Source organism: Gymnogyps californianus, chromosome 5 (genome assembly GCF_018139145.2).
Source record: "Gymnogyps californianus isolate 813 chromosome 5, ASM1813914v2, whole genome shotgun sequence".
Lineage (NCBI taxonomy): Eukaryota > Metazoa > Chordata > Aves > Accipitriformes > Cathartidae > Gymnogyps > Gymnogyps californianus.
Genome location: NC_059475.1, coordinates 29,506,864 through 29,534,084, shown reverse-complemented (window position 1 = coordinate 29,534,084; position 27,221 = coordinate 29,506,864). Strand labels below are relative to the sequence as shown.

The 27,221-nt window shown below is 49.0% G+C and overlaps 1 protein-coding gene across 2 annotated transcripts in view; it reads right to left on the bottom strand.

The window, feature by feature from the left end:
* Window positions 1-11,525, bottom strand: part of MAPKBP1 (mitogen-activated protein kinase binding protein 1) — a 105,666-nt gene extending 94,141 nt beyond the window's left edge. For both annotated transcript variants that reach the window (XM_050896925.1, XM_050896926.1), the window contains exons 1-2: window positions 11,486-11,525; window positions 10,291-10,634 (exon numbers count right to left, since the gene is read on the bottom strand). In XM_050896925.1, coding sequence (XP_050752882.1) covers window positions 10,291-10,407 — 117 coding nt within the window. In that variant the 5' untranslated portion in view covers window positions 10,408-10,634; window positions 11,486-11,525. The remainder of the gene's footprint in view (window positions 1-10,290; window positions 10,635-11,485) is intronic.
* Between the last annotated feature and the right edge of the window lie 15,696 nt (window positions 11,526-27,221).

The window sequence follows — 27,221 nt, the reverse complement described above, 5'->3', positions numbered from 1 at the left end:
GGGAGCTGGGCGGGCGCCGGCGCGGCTGCAGCGGCTGGGGCAGCGCTGGAGCAGCGGACTGGGGAAGAAGCGAGGGCAGAAGCCGCACGCCCACCCCGCGAAGCTGCCAGGAAGCAGCGAGCGGGCAGGCCAGGCCGTGCAACTGCAGCCTGGTGCTGCGTCGCCCACTGGCTCTCGCCTCCGCTCCAGCACGCCTTGCAGAAGGCCATAAATCAGCCCACGGGCCATTTTATTAACGGTTGTGTTTACATTCAGATGCTCTTGGGCAGAGATGTTCATTCCAAGGACCTGGAGCAGCTCCGATGCACAGCAGAGATAGACCAAGCACTGCATCTTCTCCCCCACCACCGTGCTCTGTCTTCCACTGATGGCTCCATCAAAAAAGTATTTATCACAGGCCTTGGACATCAAAAAGCTTATTTGCGGCCCCACTACAGAAAGTGGGCCAAGAACTTGGCAAAGCAAGCATCTATAAGCCACCCACCACAATGGTGATGCAGGAGACCCGCTCTTCCAGAAGTTACAGCTGAAGCAGTCAGTGGCGAGGAAGCTGAAGAAAGCTACCTCTAGCCCAGAATACCCTACTCTCATCCTCCCCCAGCGCCAGTTATTCGCACTGCTGATTGCGTGTAAAATACATCTCAACAGCTTAGCGCGGGAAGCCTGCAGAGACATGCAGTGCAAACCATGGATTATCAGGGAGGAAGATTATCCTCCTGGTGCAGGAGAACGTGGAATCCCAATTCCAGCCTCAAAAGCAGCTCAGGCTATTAGAAACAACTACGTCCATTGAGGCCTGCTGCACACTCATCAGAAACATTCGCTAACGCATTTCATTAAGAGCGTTTTATGTCATCTTGTCCCCATTCCCCTCCACCACCACTCCCACAGTGGGGTTCGGGGCACAGGCTGGGCAAACACCCTCCAGGTAGCCCTCACGGTTGGGCAAGATACACAGAACCATTTTTGAAGCCTGTCTGGCCATGATTCTGCCCAAGAAAACCAGGTAAGCTGGGACCAGATGGGCTTAAACAAATGAAGCAGATCCCAAATTTGTCGGTTCCAGTTTACAGTCAGCAATGCTTTTGGACCCAGCTGCTCGAGAAGGATGACACCCCAAAGCAGGTTTGAAACAACTGCGCTTGGGACCACTATATCTAGTTCAAAACTGGGAGATAAGCCAAACGCAAGGAGTTAGCAGCTGTTTTAAAGCCCTGGATGCTGGGACACTTTGCAGTAAGCGGATAAGTATCCTGTCTGTTTTACATTGAGGGGAAAAAAAAGGCTCAGAGACAGTCTGAAGAGCGGAGCACAGAACCCAAAACCATTAACTGCATTTTAAAAAAAAATACACAGCTCTGTTTCAAAGTTCACTCTACCTTTACACATTTCAGCAGCACAGAAGTGTTGGTTAGGAGTGTGAAAAACATCACTCTTAGCCCAGACAAAGCTCTTGTAGAAAAGACACTAATATTGATGCAATGTAACTGGCAAAAAGAAGTCCTTTTACTGGTATAGCCTGTTTCTTTGAGGGACAGGATCATTCAATAGACTCTTTTGATGCTGTGTCACCATTAAGACAGCTTGTCGTGGAAGCTCAGCTTGCAAATTGTTTCTAGCACGGGCAAGTGCTTAGCCAAGTACACCCTTACACTCGTGCCCACTTTGGATACCTCCAACACCATCCCCATCCCCTTATGGTCCAGGTCACGGCCCCACGGCATGGCCATGGCTGAAGCACAGAGCACAGCAAGTTCTGAGAACCAAGAGCAGTCACCAAATAAGGAGGCAGGTCTTGCACACACTCCTTTCGCCCTCAGTCCTATTCAATGTTTCAGCAACTCCAGCATCTAGACTGCATTAGGGATTGTGTAATGAACTCAAACTCCTTTGGTGCAAAGTCCTGGGCTGAGCAATGGTGCTTTTTTTTTTTTTTTTTTTTGCAAATGAAAGCATCCCTAGTACAAACAAGACTTCAAAGGCAAGCAGCCCCTTATGTGCTACTCAAAGGTGAGCAACCAATTTCAAAGCCCTTGGGAGAGCTCAAAGGCTACCACCGTTGAGCACAGGAGACGTAGCTAACACTTCAGAACTGGCACTTCAAACAACTGCCCTATGCTAGGCCTGCCTGTTGATAGGGAAGGGTTTCTGAACAGGCAGCACTGTTTTTCACAGTGCCTACTTGGAAGAAAAACAGGAGCAGAGAGCTTTACAACTCTGTATCCCTGAATCCATTCACACTGCCATAAAGTTGCTTTCTCCTTCTTTCAGAAACTCCTCCATCTGCCTGCCCTCAAGCCATTTGTTAATGTTGTGACTCTCTACTACTATGCAACCTCCAATAATCTACTTTCTTCCAGAGAAAGGAGTCTCTCTGGATCCATGATGGGGGAAATCTCAGCCTAACTATACAAAGTGTTTGGGAGATGCAGAAATTAAAGAACCATCACTGTAAGGAAGGAATGTCATTGTTCAAATTCCACCAGGTAAGAAATCTCATATTAGTTGTTAAATCACATTAGCCTTCGTGACCAATTGTGAATTTTAATACTGTATTTTGGAGAACAAGTGGGACTGGCTTGTATTGCTATGGACTTGGAAACACTGAATACACCAGCAGTTCATAGACTTTTCTATAGTACTATTTTCAATCAGAGTTTCCCCACAGTAACTAACAACAGTACTGGTCTCCTGAGACACTAGCAAAATTACAAGGCTTACTGGGGTTTCCACAGCTCTAATTCATATGGTGCTTAATCTGCTTGAGCCTGTTGGAAAGTCATCATCACCAGAGCTACTGAAATCATTAGTGACAATGGAACCAAGTCAGCATTTACAACAGCACAGTTTGGGGACTTTTAAGCAAATAATCCTAAATGAACACACAGTCCTCACATGAGAGAGGTGAGAAACATCCCAGGTAATCTGCAAGAAGCTGGGCTTTGTGGCTAAGGCTAAGATTTGGCCTCAGAGGATCAGGATTCAATTTCTAAGTCTGCCTCAGACTTCCTGTGGGAGTTTGGAGCCATGTCTGTATAGGAAAAGCATGTCCCGTTCCCCCCACACCTTTTTTTTTTTTTCCCTAAGCCCGAAGCTCCTCTGGGCTGGGTCTACTTTATCACATCTGTCCAATGCTCACCAAAGCAAGGTAGAGATGAGATGCTCCTGGAGTCTATGGTAATACAAATACTAGCAGCGACTCACCTTTGCACTAATATTTTTGAAGACAGATCACACAGCACAAATCCACTGCTGGTTACAACAGCCGCAGGCCTCAGCTGTATTTTCCTTGCACAACATGCAGACATGCTCAAGGCAAGGCTAAGCAGCACTGTGGTGAAAGGAAATAGTGGGAGGTTTTTCTGAATTGCAGTAGCCACCCTTTGGTGGGTACAGCCTCAGCAGAGCCTGCAGGGGTTTCAGGCATAGGGACCAGTCCACATCTGGAGCTGGAAACCAGAGCAGAGAGCATGCCGCAACCCGGCTACACACGTACAGGAGCCCTCAGAAACTTCCAGCTCTGCAGAGGCAGGTACATCAGACACAAACAGAAGCCTGAAGTGACTGAAACTGGGCTTGGTGCTAGTTAATTATTCAGACCTTAGCTGGGATCACTCAGCAGTAATATCAGGGCTCCATTCTGCTAAGCACTGTTTGAGCGCCATGTAAGCGCCACTCCCTGCCCCAAACATCAAGACAAGAGACCTTTTAAAAAAGCCAAAGACTAGCTAGTACATGGTGTTCGCCTTCACTCTCACAGAGAAAATTGTACCAAGGCTAATCAAGCAACTTCTCCCTAAGACCTGATCAACAGGAAGCAAAATATCTAATTCAAATTTGCCAGGCCAACAAAATGCTGACCACCACTTTCTCAGCTGGAAATGAAGGTGATGCCCTGCACTTGCTTTCCACAGGACACAGAGGAGAGTGAAATAATATGCAAGTCATTTTACAGGCACTTGCAGATCCTTAATGATACAAAAGGAGATAGTGGTCCAACCTGGCCTGACTCCCAACCATCACTTCAACTGTTCCGCCCTCCTGAAACAAATGAGGTGATACACCACAGGTAGTACCAAGCACACAGCTAGTGAAACAGATGGTACACTTTGGAGGAGGTCTCTTTCCACTGTGTCTGTGGATGCCTTTCTCCACCAGCCCTCCCTGCACCACAGTGAACAACAGCTCTGACCAGCAAGCAGCAAATGTACCACCTGCAACACCTCTGACCAGCCCTGACCTCTGCCATCTTACCATCCCAGCCAGGTCTTTGGCAAAACAGTACATGCTTCACAGCCCACTGCAGAACAACAGCCCACACGCAAAAGGGGGTAATCAGTCTATATGCGTACGGCTTATCCAGCACAGCAGGGACAGAGTAAAACCTGCTTACGAGTCTCTCCAGCCAGGTTAGCCAAGTCCCATGTGCCTTTTCAGAATACTCAGCTCATCTGAAGGAGGTGAAGAACAACATGCAAGACAAGACCTCAGCAGCTCTAAAAGACCATCCAGGTAAGCAGCATATGACCACCCAAGGGAAGGAAGAACCATTTAAACCCATGAGGCAAATGACCTGGTTTGTGTTATTTATGCTGACTGCACCCCAGCTGTTAGCACACCATCACTCCCCACCTGCCATGGGGAGGTCTTCCTGCTGTCTTTCACAGTAAAGACAGCACATTATTTAGGGGTGGATAGAAGGGTGGATCTTTCCAGCAATCTTATCTCAAGTTTGGCAAGAAGGATCACAGTGGTTCATGGATACAGCTGCAGCCTACAAAACCAAACATGTTGAACTGCTGTATGCTTTTACATCCACCATACTTCAAGAACCAAAAGCAACTGGTGCTGCAGTCCACCAGCAGAAAAACTTTGGCTTTGATATGCCCTGTGGCTATAAGCCACATTTAACATTCATGTTCGGCTCCAATTCAGGCCAGGAGAGCTACCCAGATCACCCTGTAATTTCAGGACAAGGCATAACATTCATAGGGTAAAGAACGGAACAAGGAAAACCTGTGTGTGAAATTGTTAACACTGGTCAACTTCAGCACCATGTATTTGAGAATGGAGTAGAGGGGACCAGAGCAGCCCAGTAGGGAAGGATTCAGCCCGTGAGCTACGACACTCTCAGTTGTTCCACTGACTCTATCCACAGATACAGACATGCCACTGAAATGCAGGTCTGACTATGGAGAAGCTAACCAGCCTTTGTCCTGTGCTTTAAGGGACACTTATAAGCCTGACCGGAGACAGACATGAAATCCCTTCTCCCTCTGGACAACAGCCTCTAAGCTGTTGAAGCAATTGGGTGTGTTCAGACTGAGCAGTGCGGAGCTGAGAGAGAGATCCCTGGCTATCAACTGGGACCAAGCAACATTCATGGATGTTGAAGCAGAATGGGCACAGCAACAGAAAGCCAGACCAGGGTTAGATGCATCCTCTCAGCTGTGCCACTGGCTGCACTGGTCCCAGAGCTGGTGGGCTGAGCACTGCTCAGACTCCAGTGGAGTGGAGAAGAGCAATACTGTGCTGAACAGCTCCTCAAAAGCACTATCATTATGTAAAAGACCCTTCCAAATCCTGCCAAAACAAAAGCTTATGACAGCATCAGACAGGCTGCTCTCTACCTCACCCACACAGTCAGGCTGCTCAGCCCCACATCCAGCTCCCTGGGAAACGCTGCCCATGAGGAACCCAGCAGGCTCTGCTGCTGCAGGACCAAGTTGCTCCCAAAGACTTACAAAGAATCCCACTCTGCAACAAGCCTCAGCTGCACCTTAAATGATTTAATAAGAGGTGATGATTTTTGAAGCATTTATATCAGTGAATCAAACTTGTGTGTTTTTTGGTTCTGTTCCAGTTCAGGTTCAGCAATTCTCAGCTGATCCGGTTAAGACCAGTAGCGGTCTAAACTGATTCATGTTGGAAGCTACAATATTTTCAAACAAAAACGACTGTGTACTGAAGGCAGGAAGCTACAGCCAGGCCAGAAACACTGCTCCACTCTCCTGCATCCAGGACAGCTTGTGGTCCTAGCCGAGCCCTGCAGCTGCTCAGGGGACTGAGGAGCTGGAGAACTGCGTTGGGAATGCAAAGGGCATGACAAGAAATGAGGGGTCTCAAGCTTCCATGGATCTGCTTACCTCTTAAATCTGTGCCTGCTCACCGGCAGGACACAGAGGTACACGTATGTGTTTCTGCTGCCCTAACCAGGGAGCTACCATCAGGCTGATGGGAGCCCAGAAGCTGGCAGTAAGAACAGACCATGCCTCACCAAAGGAGGACAGGAAACCCTGTCCCACTAGGAGCAACTTAGTCAGGGCTCATTTTCAGAACAAAAGCTCTGAAAAAGGTTTTGCAGAGCCACCCAGTCCAACCCAGCAACATGGAGCGGGAACAGGCACTCCAGCTGCACATGCTTGCACGACACTTGGCGGGGGGGGAGAGACCACAATACAACAGTCCCTGTGCTGAATGACTTCCTGCTGGGGAATGTCAGGTTTTAGTCAAAGTGCGCTTTTAAACTGGCAACTTGAAATATTTCTGGCTTAGAAAAAACAAGAGAGATCAAAGAAACAAGCAGCAAATTCCAAATGTGTTTCTTTGACTCACTGGCTTACCGTTTAGGGAAAAGCCTGTACCAGGTTTTGTAGCAATTTGTTTCTACATTGACATTCATAATCTAGTTTGACTGAGGATACCCACACCCGCACCCCCCCTAAAATAGGCACAGCTACATCAGATAAAAAGGTGCTTATATTTACAAGAGTAGAGCTTAACAATAGGAACAGCCCCTGCAGGAACTGTACCTGCTCAGGTACATTACTTCTGTGAGCAGAGAGAGGTTTTTGTAGCCAAGCTGCAGGGTACTACAGCAACCAGGACATTTTAGCAATGGGAGATGGCTCAACCCTTAGCTTCCCCACTGTCCTGCTAGTGCCACTCATTCAGGGTGATCGATGCTGCTTCAAAGGCACACACTGCCCAGTTTTTAACTGTGTCTCTACTGGAATCACAAGCACGGCGACCAGATGCATGCCTGAGTTTCTGGTAGGGCTAGTAATCCTCTAGAAATTGAACGCAGGCCAACGAACTTATCTGAGGAAATTTTAGCTTCCAGCCGCCACACTGACATGTTACAATCCCAACAATCAACAGGCCTAGACTTAAGCCACTGTACTCTAGGTCTATATTGGTTCAACACAAAAAACGGAGATCTGGAGAGGACAGAAAAAGTGGATTCAAGCCATGAACATCAGAAGACAAAAAAAGGTCTAAACACAGAGCTAGTCAAGCAGCAACAAAAATCAGGACTCCCACAAAACAAAAGTTGTTTGCAAAAAGCAGCAACAAAACCGAACACTACATCCAATTTGTGAACAAGTTTTACTTAAAGAGCTCCTGTTCCTTCCCCCCCCCCCCTTTTTTTTTTTTTTAATGTCCATGATTATGTATTGGTTCCTTAGTTTTACTCCTCTAGAGATCTCCTGGAGCTGTACAGTAAAACCATGCATTAATTATAGGCAAGAAATAAGTCCTAATAAAAGTCACAAAACAAGTTCTCTCTTGTACAGCTCCCAAGTAACACACTGCATGTCCTGCACAGCCGTCATGCAAAATATCTCTACTTACCCACACTCCCCCTTCCAGAGCAATGCACAAACAGGTCTCTGCAGAGCCAGCCTCCCACAGCCTGCCCACGTCCAGCCCAGCATTACACGGCTGCTCCACTGAAAGAAGCCAGTTTTCACAGGGCTTCTCTTCCGCATGACGAACTGCCCAAGGGATCTGTCCCTAACCACTGAGACAGCCTGGCAGGCCTCACACTGCCAAAGGGTTGTTTAGGAAAGAGCAGGGACACCAGGGACGCTTTCCACTGGAGGGGAAAACCACAGCTCATGGAAGTCAAGGCAGTGCTGCTGAGGGTGCTTGTCCATCTTACATTGAGCAGCTGGTTGCAATAAAAGCTTGAGGGACTCAGAGGAACCACAGAGCTGTTGAGGGCTTGCCCTTCACCTACATCTGCACGTACAAAGCACAATATCACCTTTCAGGCATTAATCTAGGGCAACAGTCCTGCTCCATCCTATGGAACCAAGCAGCATTCAGCAGAGATGACCAGCCAAAGCTACGAGCTTCATAGGCCCTTCCATACTTCCATGTGACTAGAGTCACACGCATCTCTCGGAGCAGTCATTTCTCAAAAAGTCCAAGAGACAAAGATGCCTGAAAAACCCCTCCCTGCAGGTCAGTAAAGATCCTTCAGGAGCAATGTGTATGATGCTCCATTTCAGTCCCAAGGGATTTACACTCACACCAAATAGAAGACTGAGAGGATCTGTTTCCTGCTATTTCAGAAAAGTAGAGCTGCTTCTCACCTTGAAAGGCAGAGGAGCAAACACATAGCAGAGGGAGCTTCTCCACAGATATCCAACATATGTCAGATCTTTGGTAAGGGGCCCACTCCTTTTTGCCTTGCCCACTCCAGCTGTCCCACTGAAGGCAGGCCATAACTCACTCGAGGGAAATTCAGAGCAGATCGCTTTAGGAAATCAACACGAGCACCTAACTCCTCATCATGACAAATTGCTTCTACCAGCAAACTCCCCAGCAGTTCCTTTGCATCTCACTGATTAACTGCTCTTACTAATAAGATACACAAAATCCAGCCCTCAAACCCTAATTTGATGGTGTGGAATGAATCCATGATATCCCGAGGGGATCAGGCAGCCCTGGCTACACATTGGGAGACAGCACAAGGGATACAACAGAGCTCTTCCAAAAGGCACATGCAAGGAAAACAAAACCAAACAGGTACCAGAAAATACCCGGGGTATGTAGCAGCAGGTCCCAGCTCTGAAAAGGAGTGTGCAGACCTCAGCTCCTATTCACAGAGCCAGAATCCAATGCCCACTGTACGTGGTGGTACAGGTGGCTTTTGGCTCTTTCGACAGAGGTCTCTGCAGAATTGAGATCAACAAACTGCTCTTCAGCAACAGCTACACAGCACGTTTCACTGGCAGTCCACAGGCTGCATTAAATGCAGCACATGCATGCACATGCACACACCGAGGTCACGCACAAACACCAAGGACCCTCCTCTAGACAACTTTGAGGAAGCCGAGCAGGTTTTTCTCTTGCTTGGCAAGAGAAGAATATCATGTTCCTTGGTATTAAACAGCCATCTCAGAGAAACTCCAACCTGAACCAGAGTTCTAAGAACAGGATTTCAGGCTGGGGACAGGCCATTTAGGCAAGATGTCATTTATTTCCCCTGCAGTTTCACACACACTCTTCACTCCAAGAGATAAATTTTGAAGCACTACTGTTTTGAGACAAATGAATGCACTTTGCAGTCATGGATTACAGGCATTTCTTATTTATTAGTGAGTCTTCACAAGGGGGGGAGGGATTAAGCTTTCTATTTATGGAGAGAGCGAGCTATGCAAAGGCTGAGTGATTTGCCCGGGGTTACAAGTGAATCAGTGGCAGGGACAGAACGAGGTGCCCTGACTCAGAGGCGCCTGCTGTCAGCACAAGGCAATGCCACCCAGCTCCTGTTCTCCCTGCAGCCGGGGTTAAGTCATCCTCCTCTCCTCATGACACCAGTCAATTCCCAGTGAGTGACTGTCTGTCAGGAATTCTCCACAACACCAAGAATAACGATGGATTTTTCAGGTAGAAGCAATTATACCCCAGACAAGACATCCCAAGGGAAGGGGGTCTGAGGCACACAGAGGAGGAACATGGAGGAAAGCGCATCCAGGCCTGTGGAACGCAGACCTCATCTGAACAGTCGCCTCCTAGACACGTCTCGCATCCTCCATCTTTCAGACCATCCTACCCTTCCCCACATGCTCACAGAACACTCCTTTGCAGGGCTGAGAGCAATTGCTTACACAGAAGAACAAGTCTTTGTGTATTGTTAGCTGCTGGTAATGCAGGTTAGCAGTTGGAAACATGGAGGAAGAGGCAGCATTATATTTCTCCTGTCAGTCATCTGTAACAACTTCACGCACCACAGTTTCGGAAATCCCAAAAGCTTTCTGATACAGACTGGGTACATACCACACAAGCAAAGAGAGTGTGTTTCAGAAGAGGGACCCGGGCTTTAGCAAGGATCTGCAGCACAGTAAAGATCCCAGCTAAAACACAGACTACAGTCACGTATCAGTTGCTCTGCATCACTCTACAGTTACACCAGGTCTTCCAAAGCAGTATTGTTAGTATAAATGGAACCTTAGGCAACAAAGTTGAAGCATGCTGGCCGCACTGCACAGCACTCACCTTGCTGCCTATATCTTCACGCTTGTTCCCAGGCTTGCTTCTCCTCAGCTTAATGGAAGGGGAGCGAAGTAGATTTTTGATCCGACTTGTTATTGTAGACCCTTCGACCGACATCATCTCCAGGTGCCAAGAGGGTATTCACCCCCCACACAAACTGTGCCTGGGGAACGAGCCCAGGTTTGAGGCAGAAATACCAATGTGCTCAGCTTTGCTTACACTCGTTCACATATCTCTCAGCGATTCTGCTCGGGAACTCCACTCCTGTTACACCGCAAAGCTATTCGCAGAGGCTGGCAGACTTTCCTTTTGCAGATTCCAGAGGATCAAATCAGCAGTAATCTAAACTGAAAGATGCACCCGTGGGTCAATAAGACATTCATAATAAATTCTAGCCTCATTCTTTGCAAGAAATGCCAAATGCAAGAGTTTATGATAGGGGTGGGTGCAGTATTACTTATTCTCAGAGGCTTCCACAAAAATTATCATCCTTTTAGTATCAATTAGCACATCTAAACCAATTCCCAGATCCAAAATTTAGATGTTTTACACTTCAGTATCATCTTAGGACAAAGACAAAAATTCCCACCATTGGAGTCCATTAACGGGGTCCATCCAGCCCCTTGCTTTTGCTCCATATGCATCCATTCCACCTTAGGCTTCACAGCCTGGAAAGCACAACGCTGTACTTGATTACTAAATGCCAAGTCGCAGAAGCACACTGAGAATAAACACGAGGGAGTTTTTAACTCTCACAAATTTAGCTGTGCTTTAAGTACACACACATATATAGTGGGTGATATCTGATAATAAACGCATATAATATTTCACATCCCCGCACCCCCTACTTATAAAGGGGATCAAGGAGGAACTGTAACTGCTGCCAACGATTACAGATCCCCGGCCAAAACCTTCACCTTTCCCGAAGCCCCAGCGGTGGCCGGGCGGAAAGAGGGAACCAGTCAAAGCCTGCAGTGAATTACCCTCCCGGCTTCCGTGCAAAATGGGGGGGCGGGGGGGGGTGAGCGAGAAAGAGAGAAGAGGAGAGAAAGGAGAGGAGACGAGAGGAGAGGAAGAGAGAAACGTCCAAGTCAGCACAACCGCCAGCCCCTCTCCCTGCGGCGGCAGCACTGCGGGCTGAGGGGACGCGTCTCCTCCCCCCGCCCCAGCCTAACCCGCCGGGTTAAACCTCTCCTACCTGGTGCCCAGGAGCGGCGAGGCCGGCGACCACGGTGCCCCGCGACGCCTGCCCATGCAGCCGGCCTCCCCCGAGGAGGGGCCGCGGCGCGGGCCGCCCCCGCGGGCGGGGCGGGGGCCGTTCCCTCAGCGGCGGCGGCAGCGAGGGGGCGGCACCGCAGCCTCAGGTGTCGGCCAGACGCGCGGGGCCGAGGCCGCCCGCCGAGCCCCGCGCCGGCCCCGGGAGCCCAGGGGCGAGCGCCCGCCCGCGCCGCCCAGCCGCTCCCCCCGGCGGCCGCAGCGCCGCCCGCATCCCCGGGCCGGCCGCCCGGCCGCGCTACGGCGGCCCGCGCGGGTCAAAACGCGGCGCGGCGCGGAGCTGGGGGGCGGCGGAGGAAGACGGGGCGGTGTGGTGCCTGGCGGAGGGATCGTGTCGCGGTGACGGGTTGCGGGGAAGGAGAAGCCGTTAGGGGGTGGCCGTTAACGGGCTTCGGGGCGGGGGTTGGCGCTGGTCGAGCTCCGGCACGCTGTAATGGGGGGAAACTGGAAATGCATCTCCCACCCAAGAGACAAGCGGGACCTGGAGGAAGGCAAGGGCGCGTAGAGACCCGCTCTGCCGTGCCCGCTGCCCCTCAGGGCCCTTAGTTGCGTGTTCCCCCGCCACCGTCCCCATGCCTGGGGGAGGTTTGCTGTTGCTGGGGGTGTCGCACTGGCCGGTCTGCCCCACGCACCTGGCTGGCCATTTCTCGCTTGGCGCCACAGCCTGCCTGTGCTGACAGCACCCCTCTGGGGAAGTGACAGGGCAGGGGGCTGTGGGACTGTGTGGCCCTGCCACTCTGGGATGGGAGAGGGGACAGAGGGTGTCAGCCTGTGCTCAGGTGCTGTGGGATAGCTGGGCTGGCCTTGCCACACACAGCATTGCTGTGACACCCATGGGGTCTCTGGGCCTTCCTGAGGGCAGCAGTGCTGAGGGTGCTTCTGGAAGACGTGGGTCCTGCATTTCACTATGAAGGTGAAAAAATTGTTGAATGACTGCCTTACTGCAGGGTAGCCTGACTTGGATGATACACATCTTCTAATGCTACACATCTGCTGTTTGGATCCTTCACTGGGGCTACAGTGGTCACAGAGCTAGCTGGTGTGGAGGCTGCTGGCAAAGCCAAACCCATAGCAGCTGAGCTGGGTGTTACTGGATGACTACAGGACTCCACAGCACCACAATGGCATGGTAGGACTCCACTGCATAGGTTCCCATCTATGATGAGGTGCTGGAGCTCCTTCTCCCCTCAGCTCTCCAAAGTTTTTGCTAGGAGTCTGGCAGCCCACTGTCACATCAAGATGAGGGGATGGAGCCCATCCGAGTCAGGAATTCAGACGCTTGTGTGCTGGCTCATAGCAGGTGAGAGCCTGGAAGCAAACAGACACCAAGCCAGCAAGAAGGTTTTGCCCTGCAGCTGCCTAATAGCTGTTCCCCCTGGAAGAGTTCAGAAGCCACTACGCTAATTCCTGTGCTTCCCAAACGGGAACAGACAGCTGCCCTACCATGCCGTGGCAGGTACTAAACACGAGAGGAGGTGGGGAGGCAGATTTCACAGGCCACCAAGCCTGAATTGCTATCAAAGGGTGTACATTTAGGATGTAGCACTCTCTCTAAGAGTTCAAAGAGACTGTACGTGTCCACACTGGCCTAACATACATCTTCACGCCAAAGCCCTAAAGGGGAGAAATGTCCTGCTAGCACCCCCTTCCTTAACATGCTCTGCCATTTACTGCAATCTATCCTCTGTCCTTGGAGCATCTTTCTGGCTCCCTGTTTCCTATTGCGGGTGCCCTCCCCCCTTTCCCATCTTTGGTGACTGTCCCATCTTGAGTGACTAATTCAAACCCAGAGTATTCATAGCAATTGGAGATGATCACGCCAAAAATACAGTCCATGAAAATTTGCTGAAGTTCAGGCACAGACTTACCATGACAGACGATCCACATGGGCTATGGTCTTCCCCTTACCAGTGCCCATTGTGGCCAGCACACTGCCACCATGATGGTTTGTGACTGTGTGAACCTGTACCGCCTGAATTTCAGGAAAAGGTTGTTTGCATTCAAAGTGGGATTCTGAGCAGGCACTAGGCCTTGCAGGACTAGGATCTTAAGGCTTGACTGGTCAGAAACCTGCATGTATTGATGAAAACACCCAGAGGTGTAACACAGGACATCTTTCTAATCTCTATCAGCTCCAGTCATGTCATAGTAACCTGCAGGAAGTGAATTTGAAATGACAGTTTCTAACCCTTGTTGGGCTTTAGTTTTGATACACAGGTGCCATAGAGAAATCCATGTTTGTTGCTGTGTCAAAAAGTCACAAGGTTCCAGGAACCAGGGCTTTCCAAAAGATACCAAATTTTGTGAGATTTACAATAAAATTGCAAGAGTTAGTAATGTTGCAATTATTTTTAAAATAAAAGTAATTGAAGTCCATGGGAGCTAGGAATATAAGTATAGAATCATAAAATCATTTAGGTATCTTAGCTTTCAGCCCCAGACATGGCCTGCAACCCCAGAGGTGGCACATAAGAAAAGGATTTTTCTAGAAAATGTGAATGTTGTCTGTTCCTACCGATCCTATTGTCCTATTGCTGAATAACAGTGCCCTGTTGCTAAGGGTGAGGAGAAATTCTTGAAGGAAACCAGAGCTGCTGCTGCAAAAATAAAATCCCTCTTCTATGAAGATTTACACGTGTGCTTAGTTTTATCCAGACTATTAATTCTAGTGAGTGGAACTAGTCACACTGGACATGGAGTTAAAAATGTGCGCCAGCCTGTACAGGACTGGGACCTGGCACTGCACAGGGGAAAAAAAAAAATAGTTGAAAGTTCTTAAATTTCTGCTGTTCAACAGTAAAACATCAGAGTCATCACATCTGGGAGAAACATGCATACATTTGAGAAAGAACTGAGGGATGTCTGAAAACAAGGGACAGCTGAGTTGTTTGCTTGGGAGACGCTGTTTAAATGCAACTAGCATTGTTCCTCTTTTGTTGAAAGCTGAGCACAGCATAATGTGATTTGTGATTACAATTCTTTGTGGCTGTGAAGCGACTGAAGAGACAGCCTAACTCTGAAACATCAGTGGACTTCTAAATTCAGTGAAAAGGAACTGGGACAGGGAACGGATGTTTCTGATTTTCTGACTAAAGCATGCTACCTTTCTAGTTATTTTTTAAGCAGGATGAAATGTCACAGAGTTTATTCAGTTCATCCTAAAGAGAAGGATCTTGCGAGTGATTTTTAAAGAAACTTTTTCTATAGTTTTATTAATACAAACACTTGCTCTTTTTTGCTTTGATCCTATTAGTACAAAAGGAAAACAAGCAGGAATCACCAGCTTCCTCTAGGTATTGCAGTACAAGTCTTACCACACACCTATTTCATCATTAGAAGGGCCCGATTTTCCAATTGTAATATCAAACTTGTGAAAGGTTAGTGCAAAACCCTTGCACTGACTCTACAACTACTAGAGCTTTACCTTGGGTGAAACTGGAATAGATTATGCTAACCTGCATGGCTTGGGTTCTCCCAGTCCTCTCCTCCAATAAATACCAAATAACTTGTCATAGTGTCCAAAATAAGCTCTCCCACGGCAGCAGTCAAGCTGGTAATCTGCTGGCCTGTCATTCGCTGCTGCTTCTGTCGAAGCTCATTAAAGGTACGCATGTGTGGCTTGTGACGGTGTGCATGCTTCTTGCTGTGCTCACCCACCCCACTGATTGCTGCTGTTCCTTTTGTTGTGCCGCTATTGTCTTCTCACTATTGCTCGCCTTTTTGTAGATTGCCTTTACTTCAGAACAAGGCTTGTCTCTTACAGTATGTTCCTGTAGGACCCATCTCCACAGGGCAGCACCTTGACTGAGATCAGTTAATGATAACCGAAGGCAACAGGATTTTCAGCTTCACTTTAGAGGCCATGAGTTCTTCCTTGCCAGAAAGGACAATGTACCATAAATAAATTATATCATTTTTCTTTGGCATTTGCAGCATTTGGTCTTGAATGACGTGTTCTTAAAGTAGCCTTTTGAGGGATGCCATAAATAATGAGAGAGAATGGATGCCTCAATAAATTAAATGCCGTATTTTTAAGCATTAGGTAATGAAGCATCTGAAAATGTTTTTCTCTGTTGCAGAAATCCTCTGTGCTTTTCTAAGAAATAGCATCTTGCAAGTAATCCCATAATCCTCCTGTAGGGCTCCAAGAAAAAGGAACATTTTAGAAGTGATTTTAAACAAAATTATTTTCCTAGTCAAAAATATCATGATAAGAAGGAGCATGTAAAAGAAGACACAAAGCAATGGAGCAGAAGTGCTACACGAGCCCTCTCAGTGTGATATTAAAACCTTTCCTTGAACTTGTTCTCCTTACACACAGAGCTCTTCTCACCACCTGCAGCCAGGCAGGGAACATGAGGCGACTCTCCAGCCAGCCGTGCTGACATGATGAGGGCAGCCATGGTCCCATCACCGGATCTGCTGAACGCTGCCCAAGCACCGTGTGACAGGGAGAGCAAGGTGCTCCGTGCCTCTGAAACCCCGACGTGTTGATACCACACTGCAGCCGTGACCCAGGATGGTTGCTTGATCAGCTTGGTTTTGCCTTTTTTTTATTAATTTCTTAGGCAGAGAAACAGATTTCACTTTTTCAGACACCAACGTGCCAGAGCTGACCTGCTCTCCTGGTACTAGAGGGAGCTCCAAACTGGAAGTTGTGGCAGCCAGCATGAGCAATTGAGGCCAGCTCAGAGACCAGGTGAGTTAGTCAGGGATCAGCATCACACTCATGCAGATTCATACCTTCCAGACAGCTTAGAGTGTGGGTTGAACTTGCTCATGTGTATCTGCAAAAATAGAGGGGACAGACATTTTGCTCCACACCCTTATTGCCACTTTCCTGAGCAGCTCTCAGACCAAGTGAAGAGCAGAGAAGACATTTTTCCCACAAACTTTGAAACCCTGTGGAAGAAGAGCATTCAGTCTTCTTCTGTAAGAGCTGTCTACCCTTCTACCTCTAAAGGACCATGGCGCTGCTTTCCAGTTAGGCTAACAGCTTTCATTTTAGCCTCACAGGATGTTGATTCAGCAGGGTCATAACACCTTTTTCCACCTGTTGACTTGTTGTTAGAACAGCGAACAGCAGGCACTCAGATGGGGAGAGAGGGTGGGAAAGGAAAGATAAACAGCTTTGCTCTAGTCCAGAATAAAAATAACTGTATGAGAAACTAGACGGGTAGAGGGAAAGAGAAGAAAAGCAGCTACCATGCAGTATATAGAGGGCATTTTACATTTAATTTTTCTCCAACTATGAAAATGACTGCAAGCTTAATAATAATTTCATTATTAACCTCTTAATTAGATATGAGTTTGCCCTGGCAAAATGCACCAAGGAATCTTCGCAGGACACACAAAGGTCTCCAAAGCTCAATGTACAGCATGTCAGGTGATGAAGCCCAACCAGAGTTAGTTGGTTTTGTTGCCTTGTTTTCCCCCAGTGAGCTTTGTCCCTTCCTCTCTCTCCTTTATTGCCACAGCTACAAGGGGTAAGCAGAATGAGTTTCTGGAAATTGTTTCCAAACATAGCCTGAGTCTTTTATCAGGCTCCTGGTACCTGAAATGTTTAGATTCCAGCCAGCAGTTACACAGGATCTTTTGTTCATGTGTTCCCATGGAAAAGTCATGTAGACATCTATGGGTCATAATGCATCCCGGGAGAATATGCTTATATCACAGATCCCAGCTGAGCTTTAAAAAAAGAAAAATATACATGCATGAATGCCATTCAGCTGGCTGCCAGGAAATTGTGCTGATAAAGAGAAACCATGGGGAGTACAAACAAAATGTGTAGTGTAGAAAGCCCAGCTGAAGACAGGAAGATGCTGCTTAGAAAAGTCTTGTATCCACCAAGGATGGATAGTTTCTGTAATAAGACAAAAGGTGCACAGATGTACTTGGAAATCCCAAGCACAGCTACACTCTTTTTTTCTGAATTAGAAGAATGTGCCCTAAACTGAAGGAAAAAATTACAAATCCATTTAAATTTTGGCTCTGCTATTATAACAGGTGAACTAGTCCACTAATGTCTCACTCCTGTATTTCAAGGGATCAACAAAATCCATGCCCTCATTTAAAACTATTTTAAACGTAATTAGCAAAGTGCGTACATGTGTCCGTTCAGCTGTCAAACCGAGGCCATGTTCTGACTCACCTGGTGCCCGAGGCATGTGCGCATCCGGTGTGTGCAGTGAGGTATGCTTCCAAGCTTGCTGTGAGGTGGCAGATGTGATGATTGATAAAAAGAAATCTGGGCCGGCTGGTTTAAGCCTGGAGGAATGGCTGCAGGACTTCCCACAGCCACCTCGGGCAGCACGTGCTGTGAACGGTCCTCAGGAGAGCCTCGTCAGCACTTGGATGCTGCGGGGGCAGACAAGCCTGCCAGGGCACTGCGGGGGCCAGCAGCTCCCTGAGGGCAATCCCACAGCCCCAGCTACTTCTCTTCCAGCTTCTAGTACAGCACTACGTGTGAACAGTTATCCCCACTAGCTGTGGCCTGGCCCACACATATGTGCGTTAGCCAGCTCGTGAAGGGAGGTAAATTATGTTACAACCCTATTAAATTTTCCCCAGAAGCAGGACCTGTCTGTGTTGTTCATTTTTCAGTGGCAGGGGATCAGAATACCGTGCGGTAGCTGCTGAATGTAAACACGTTGTGCTTCCTGCTGTCTACATGGAGGCTATGAGAGAGGACATACAGCAAGCGCTGAGGCAAAACTCAACCCGGACGCTGCCTGGGTCTTGTGAACTCCCCACCATCACAGCTTTGGCTGGTCAGATAAGCCATGACATGTTACCCAGGCTAATCCACAGGGGTTTTCTTTAAGCTTAGATCTAACTGAGTCTGGTCTGATTTACACCCAGGACCAAATGGTTTGACAGTCTCAAAAGCCCACAGTGGAACTGCAGTCTTGCATGAACTCTGTCTTTTTTAGAGAGTAGTTAGCTGGGACCTTAGATGTGGGTAGAGACAAGAACAGCGGCGTGCAGATAGGAGGGGGCTGTCTCTCATTGACTGGCCAGGCGCCAGGGCTGGCAGGCACACAGAGATTGAATGTTGGATACAGAGGTCCCTACTTGCAAGGGGAGTCCAGAGCTGAAAACCACATGATAGGAAAGCATTTGACTGAGCTGGTACTTAAATAAGGGATGCCAAATCCTTGTTCCCTTTAGCAGGAGTTATTTGTGTTCCATTGTTCTCCTTAATTACTGCTCTCTGGAAATATGAAGCACGGGATGAACTTATCATTGAACTCTGCAAGGAATGATAAAGGTTTCCCTTAGAACAGTCACTTTATACCTTTCCCAGTTTTGGGCCCATAAACATTTTGCAGTGAGTGGAGGTGCAGACACCTACACACTTCAGCCTGTTGGCAGTGGGTTTAGGGGGGTTGTGAAAGGTAGTTGAGAACAGTTACCTTTCACAAAAGTCTTCAAAGTACTCGCAAGGGCTCACTGAGCGGAGGTTGAAAGCTGCTGCCTTACTGCTCTAAGATCACCCAAGGGCTTGTTTCCTGTAGAAGGGTTGGGTTGGGTTAGGTTAGGTTGGGTCAGGTTAAGTTAGAGAGAACTCCTTACCGTTACAGGCACAGAAAGGGATCACCAGATACGTTTTCCAGCATGTGTCTAAGCAACTGATTGTCCTTCACTTGTCCTCCGTCTGGCAGCATAAGCAAGAGTGTACAAACTACACCGTTTTCACCCCAGGGCTGTTCTGCATGGAAAGCGGGGCGCTGTTATTTTCCAGGTCTGCCCTGAGGCTCAGGGAAGAGGTCTTGCAGCTTCCTGCGGAGCTAAACGTCACATGGGAACGATGCCTCTGCGTCACTTGGCTGATGTCTCCCTGGATGTTCTTACGTGTTCAGGCCAGCTCTGCGCAGACTGCACGGACGGCACTCAGCACGCAGGCTGGCCCTGGCCCAGGGACCTGAAAGGAGAGAAGCATGCAAACCCCTCTTGTGCTGAGCTTTGCGTTCCCCACCGCCTGCTGTCTAACCTCCCCCTCCCTCCCCCAGAGTATGTAGGTCACTGTTGACATTGTTTTCCTCTGAGCCCCGTCTGCTCCTGTTTTACCACTTTGTTCGCAATTAGCCCATACTTTTATAATTGACCTAAATAAGCCTGTTTGTTTCATTCTCCTTCATCCCATGCCTTATGTTTCCAGAGAGCAGTAATTAAGGAGAACAATGTAGCACGAATATCTTCTGCAAGCCCAAAGAAGGCAGTGCCCTGGCTGGAGTTAGTCTTGCTCTTGGTGATCCTCAGCAAGCTGACAGTGTAAACCAGAAGGCAGCCAGCTTTGGGTTCTGCCCTGAGAAGAGGACGGCATGACAGATCTTACAGCTTGAATGTGCTGTACGGCTGTCTGGCCTCCACAGATGCCTTTTATTATTACTACTGTTAGCAAAATTAAAGAACTACAGCAAAACTGTAAGCGAGCAAGCAAAAATGAAAGTCCCTCTGATGACAAGTGATGTCAAAGCATTATACTGCAAGCCATGAAATCCACCCATTTATATCAGTTTTCGCAGCTGCTCGCTGTGTCTCCTGCAATCACACTTAGCATGTTGATGATGTTCTAAATTTTCTCTGATGTCATGACCCTGCCATCCCTGTTGGGGCTCAAGTATGAATGTTGGAAAATCAAATGCAAGTTCTCTCTCTCTCTCTATTTCTCTCATGTTGTTGAGCAACACTCAGCTGGCCAGGTTTCAAGCACTGCCTTTTGCCTCAGTTTCCCCATCTGTTCTCATTAAGTCCTGCCTGCAGGGTGACATCTCATGAATGTTCCCTTTACTTGCTCTGCTTTTTGCCTTTCACATCCTTAAAACCAAAAAGCAAACATCAAAACAAAACCTTGCAAGAGAGTTTTTTCCAAAACTTCCTGCTGTGTCCCAGACCCTCCCGTAGAGGTGTTCTGCTGCTTCCCACTGGGGTGCCCACCTCTGTGCCCCCCTCCTGCAGGCAGAGCTGCGTTGGGGTCCGTACGTCAGGTTGGTACAGAGGTCAGGACAGAGGCCCCCCGGGGTTGTTACAGAGCCTGTAGGGGAGGGCTTAGCACTGTGGCATCCCTGAGCGCCAAGCTCCATCCTCTCACCTCAGAGATGCTGAAATGAGGCACAGGGGCTGAAATGGAAACTACATTTCATGCTGTTTGGAAACCAAATACCAGAAATGCTGGCACTGCATCTATTTGTGTTTTTCCAGACCTGTTGCCGGTACCCTGCCAGCCCTACCTAGAAGTACGCAGTTTATGTCAGTCCCTTCGCTTGTGCTTGGTTCTCTAGAGAGACTCTCTGAGAGGACTTTAGCACGTGTCTGAGGCGAAGCACAACTCTGTCCCAGAGGAGACTCTGGCCAGAAAGCAGAGAGACGGCATGGAGATAGGCACAAAAAAAGCTGTTGCACTTGGCTGTGGAGCTGGGATTTTCCAATAAACCCAAATTTGGTACCCAACTCCAACTGTATTTCCTTGGGAAATAGGGCAACAAATTAACATAAACCCCTTTTAAAATCCCCATCAGTTCAACTCCTGGCTCCTTGACACAGACTTTGAGAGCCAGGTTTCCCCCTTCCTCTGTAACATACCTTGGTTTACAGAATTCACCGTGCAGAATGAAATTTGACCCTTCCACTACCCATGGCAACCATAATTCAATTAAACTGGACAAACCTTGGACAGCAGTTGCCCTCAGGACATGGTATACTAAATATGATACAAGCAGGAGAAGAGTGAAACACAAAACTCATGAAACAATCCTGTCAAAAGAGAGTTGGCAAGTGGGTGCCCTTCAGGACAAGGACACACACAAACACGCACACTCTCCCCTTTCTTTAGGCCAGTGCACTTTACATAGATGACAAAAAATAGGAAGGACTGGGATTAATGGCAACATTTGCGTGCTTGCAAGTCTATCTGAAGAGCAGTCAAGTGCACTGTTCTGACTAGGGATGCTTTCCTAAAGTAGTGCCAATGTGGGCAGAAAACAAATGTCAAATACAAGAAAACACAGCCAATTAGTCATCTGGCACGACAACTGACCAAAAGAGAGGGAAATATAAAAGTATAGCCAGATCTTAAGTTCATGGGAAAAACCCTTCAGATCTCATGGTGATGAGCATGGCATCAAAAACCTCAGCAGATAAGAGAATGCAAGACAGCAGTGTGGCCTGCGCTAGTATGTTCATGAGCAAAGAAGCGAGGTGTGACAACCCTGCAGACAGAGACAGAAATCAAAGTGGAAAGGAAATTCCTCTTCTGGATAGACTCAAGGTGGTGAAAAACAGAGAGCACAGTGAATAAATGTCAAAGACACAGCAAACCCAAAATATTATTCCCAGAATGACTGGAATTAGGAAGGCTAGAAGGCTGGTAGTACCAGCCTAGAAACATTGCCCAGGGAGTGGCACCATCTCCATCCCTTGAGGTTTTTAAGTCCTGGCTGGAGAAAGCGCTGAGCAACCTAGTTTGATTTCATGGCTGACCCTGCCCTGAACAGCAGGCTGGACTACAGATCTCCAGAGGTCCCTTCCCACCTGCATTTTCCTATGATTCTATGAGTGCCTGTGATTTGGCATACAGATAAGGCAACTACTGACATTGCCATGACAACAAACTGGGTTTATGCTGGTGTTGCAGCTTCCTGCAAAGAGGAGAGTGCACGCTTCCTTGAGATAAATGTTCACAAAAAACCAGTGAGATTTATAGCACTAGACTCATTCGATCTTTGCTTTCAATCTGGTGAAAGAATTAATAGGTTATCAGCTTGTTACACAGTTCATTTCTGCTTCTGTTTCAATTTTTTTTTAAGACAGAGGGGAGAAAATTACATGCAATCTTGCAAAAAGAAGATAATTACATCCTCCCCCTTGGGGAGACAACCAAAATGGCTTCAGTTAATACGCCCAGCGCTGGGGGGAAGGCAGCCAGTCAGCAGCCCGGGCCGGCTGCATGTGGCTCATCACAGCCAACCCAGCACTGTAAAACATATTCCTTCAACATTCGTCCTGTCATCCTCCTAAGTAAAAACACATGAAGCAAAACGCTGCCAACGCTTTGCTCAAATACTGCAGATGAAATCGCAACTTCGGTAATTGGGAGTTGAAAACAGGCAAATTCTAGGCAGCGGCGCTCCTGCGGCACGATGTCACCCACCCGGTGGGCAGCGTCGGGGAGCCCACCGCCTGCGCGGCTTCGTGACTCGCGGGAGGAGCGCTGCACTGACCTGCTCCGAAGCGCCTGTGGGCTCCTGAGTCGGCAGGCAGAGGACGGGGACACGCGAGCCTGCCACCACAGCTTCTGCCCTGGCAAACGCCCGTTGGGGAGCTTGGAGACAGGAGGGCCTTGGGGCCTGAGCACGACGCAGCTGCAGCGACGGCTCTGTCCAGCCACGGCGAGGGCTCTGCTGTCTGCCCTGCCCGCCTTGTGCCTGGTGCCAGCTGCGCACGGAGCAGCTCCGGAGGCAGAGGAGCGCTTGGTTTCCCGCACGCTTTCCACTTGCGCTGCCTGCCTCCCAGCCAGAGCCAAGGATCCAGCCCCCTGGGACCCACCTTCAGCCAGGAATAACTTCTGACTTGAAGCAATTTTAGCAGGTCACCAAAGCCGCTGGCTTTTCCCTTTGGCAGTTGTGCCTCTCTTCCTCACCCTATGAAAATCAAGTTTTCTTTCAAACATGAATGTGCCCCTTGTAAGCTGATCTGCAATATAATTATTTTCTCCCTTGCTCAGCAAAGTTTGTGAAACTGGACATTTTCCCCATCAAAGCCAGACAATGAGGCCTTGTCTACACTGGAGCACGGTAGTAAACAATTCCCACTGTGGCTGCCATCAGTTCAGCTCGCCTGGTGGGAGCCGTTTATTAAAAATTCTTCCTGGAGACTAAGCCTCCTGGTTCAAGTTGACTGCCCCATATGTCAGAGCCATAAAACATTTGTGGGGTGAGATTCTGCAGGAAGACTTTTGTCTTTTTTTTTTGCCATGGACATTCAAAAGCTGAGGAAGCAAATTTAAAGCTTTGCAAAGTGGTCATGAGCTGAAAGTCCGCTTGAGCCATTTTTTAAAACCAAAGAGTCATTGTAACCTAGAAGTGAGAGCACTGGTTGAGGAGCAGGAGTTTATCATTACTGTTGCAAAAGATTTGCAGGCACATCCTTTTTTTGTCATGCTTTTGCAGCCAGTCACCTTAATGCAAGTTATAACATGCTCACATCAGATCTACATCATTAAAAAAAAGTATCAAGATAACCAGAGTAGGAAAATCCTATCTGCTGTGTTATCCATCTCATACGTGGAAACATTCACGTTTGAACTTCACTGAAGCTTGGCCCATCCAAATTTACCCAGCCCCATAACCTGTCCCATGCCCTCAGAGAGGGGCTAGCAGCCGTCAGCAGGCCCCACCACCGTCTCCCACCCGCCCCAAACCCAGCAAAGCCGGGCCAAGCCAGCAGCTGCCCCTCACCCTGCATCTGAGGGACACGTTCTGTGGGGGCTCCCCACCGGCCTCCCATGCACCCCAGCGTCTTGCTCCCGCACAGGGCTGCCTGGGCAGCAGGGACCTTGTCTGGGCCCTGCTGCCTTTACAAGGCTGAGCATACAAAATGTGGCTCCAGCCAGGGCCCAAAGGGACACTAATGGTTTATCGAATCATGTTTTACTCCAGCTGCATAACAACGTTTTATAGTAAAGTTCAGGTCCAGCACGTCTCAGAAATAAGGCATTATATTAGCTAACACATTTTCAAAGCTCAGCGCTGCCAGTGCCTCAGGCTTAGGCAGGGACGGACAAAGCTGTCTAACCGAGAGCTGTGCCCCCATGCGGAAAGTGCCAAGGGCTCACGGCTGAGGACAGCACAGCTTCATCCATGCCAAGCAACAAGCGGCTCCTGCAGGAAGAGGCATCTTTTGCTGCTTTTAACAGCTCCGGGCTTCATTTGATACCGAAAGAAACCAGACACCTGGTCACCGTTGGGTTTTTTCCTTCACAAGAAAAGCAACTCAACAAGGAATTCCAGGATCCCTTCAAAAATTTTATCGTTGTTTTAGGACACCTCAGAGTAGAAGATGTTGCGTGAATAAAAGAGCACAACTGGCAAGCCCTCAGTCACGCAGAGGGTAGGGCGAGCCGGAGAGAAGCAGAAGGGATCAGAGGGCTCACCACGATACTGCTGCCCGGCCGAGCTCTGACTGCGCAGACACGACTGGAGGGGTGCAAGATGTGCATTTGCTGGTTGCAGGATAAGACACGATAGGTGGCACCTGAAGGAAACCAGGATATAGCTGGATAGATACAGAATACGTAGGAGGCTGGTGCTGTGGATCCGCTATTTGCAACTTACTGGATAACTGGAGCTCCACTCACCAGGACCAGCAGGGCTCTGCTGTAGCACTCTCAGGCTGCGAGGCTGCCCCAGCCTTGCTCTCAGAAGAAGACAAAACCCAGCATTTGCTTAGCAGTTGACTTTGAGCCAGAAGGCGAGTGTAGCCACAGGCCTGGGCTTTGAGGCACTGTTGTGTGTGTATCATGGCAGGTCACGGTGGAGTGTGGCAAGCAGCAGGGTCTGAGCCCCTTTTCCTTATGCAGAGAATGGAGTCTCAGAGGTCCAGGCCCGAGCAGGCAGAAGGACTGGTGGAAGAAGGGGAGAAAGAGGAGCTCCTGCCCCTCAGGCCAAGAGCAGCTTGTGCAGCTCCTACAAGGGGGTCTGGCACACAGGGCACTGTGGAGGCAGCAAGGAATGGGTGGTGCAAGAGCTGGTGGCAACTTCCCCAGTTGCTTCTGCCAAACGACCTCATCACCTCCAGCACAGACCCACCCTTCTCTCCTACTGCTGCAGGAAATCCTGGCCAGGCATTGAACTGGAGGCTACAGCGGCACATGCTGCTGCAACAGCCACGCTCAGTCCTTGGGAGGAACAATGGTGTGCTGTCCTAAAAACACCTGTAAAGCTGTTACTGTCCTGCTAATGGACTTCTTGTCAATCAGAACAATCAAGTAGCTACAAATCAAACAAGTCTTGATCATATTTTCACGCTGTAGAAGGTCCAGGGGAAGGGCAGGGGTCATCAGTCACCCAGACCCCATGGGCTGAAAACACATTGTGCTATTCCAGAAACCGCTGAGCTTTTGTCATACATTCATCCTCCCATTTAGTTTTTTAGGTGGATTGGATCCAGCACAGTTTAAGCTGATTGGTGATAACGCTGGGGACATTTTACATTTTTTTCTAATAACAATCACAGATGACTGGATCCCAAAGGCCAGAGATCCAAAGTCCATTTTCCAGGTCCTTTGGCACCTCAGCCATGTGAAGTATTTTATATCCTTGCAGAGGCTCCTGAGGAGCCTCAGCTGCAACTGGAGCCCGTTGCTAATGTAAGCTGTGCAGATCCATGCCAGCCTACAGACCTTGCCCAAAAGCTTTGCACCCGTACAGCCCTGTGCACTGGAGAAACAGGGGCAGAGCCGCACACCTCACGGTTTTCGCTGCGTCGCGGCGAACACAGCTCTGCCCCAGCAGGCCCTCAGGCCCTGGGTTTGGCGAGAGAGGAACAGCTCAGGAAGAGCCAAGAAGCCAGGCAAGTTGTTTCATACAGCTGTTGTCTAAGGAGTTAATCACAACTGAAAGCCGCTAAAAATGGCATACGGCTTATGTTTGTGTATCTTTTTTTAGCTGCTATTTAATTGCCTGGTTTTAGCCCGCAAGGCACAGCATGCTGCGGCGCTTGCAAGGGGCACCCCTCTGTGTTGGACGGGGGAACTACAGGGGCACCGAGGCCAGCGAGTAGGCAGGATCCCTGACCCCTGCCAGAGAGAAGGAAGCAAGTCAAAAAACACGCAGAAGAGCTCGTTGTCTCCTCCTCGGAGCTGGTCCCAGCAGGCTGGCACAGGAGAGAGCGAGCCCTGCTCTTGCAGCACTGCAGCCCTCCCGCTTACACCCACGTAGCCTGTGACTGTGGCCAGACAGGCACGGCTGCCCTTACTGACCCCCCGCCTTCGCTAGGGTGGTGTTGATACAACCCCCCTTCATGTCCACATCTCACACAGGCAGGGATCCTGGTCTGGCTGGCTGCTACCCTCATGCTAAGAAGCAAAGGCTGCAACGACAGCTTGTTGGAAATTTGCCTCTGGGTTCAAGTCCCTCAGCTTTGATTTCCAGCATCTGCTTTTCACCAGAGGAGAGCCAGGGCCAACAGCTGTAACCTCCAGGAACCACAGTCCTGTATACAGAGTCCTACAAAAAACAGGGACCCCTCACAAGAGCAAGATGAGTGAGGTAAGTGAACACTGCTAAAGCAAGGAGAGGTCTTTGCTTGTGCTTTGTATCACAGGAATCCTGCTGCCAGCAAGGGGCTGTTAGAGCGCAGCCTCGCTGAAACAGGGGAGGGCAGGGCCGTTCACATACACACCAATGCAGGCCCGACACTCCAGGCTGGTGGGGTGGATGCATAAATGGATTACTGACAGACATAACCATAGGTCCTGGAGGCCTCGCTGGCATAGGGACGTGCTTGTGCTGATGAGCATGCTGGAGGTTGTATGGCTGCAAAGGCCTTTCCAGTTGCTTGAAATGCTGCACAGGCTGTTTGTGCTGGCAGCCTGCGAGGCCCAGGCGGCTGGCGAGGACAGACTGCGGCCTTCCTCTTCGTCAGAAAAGACTATCAGA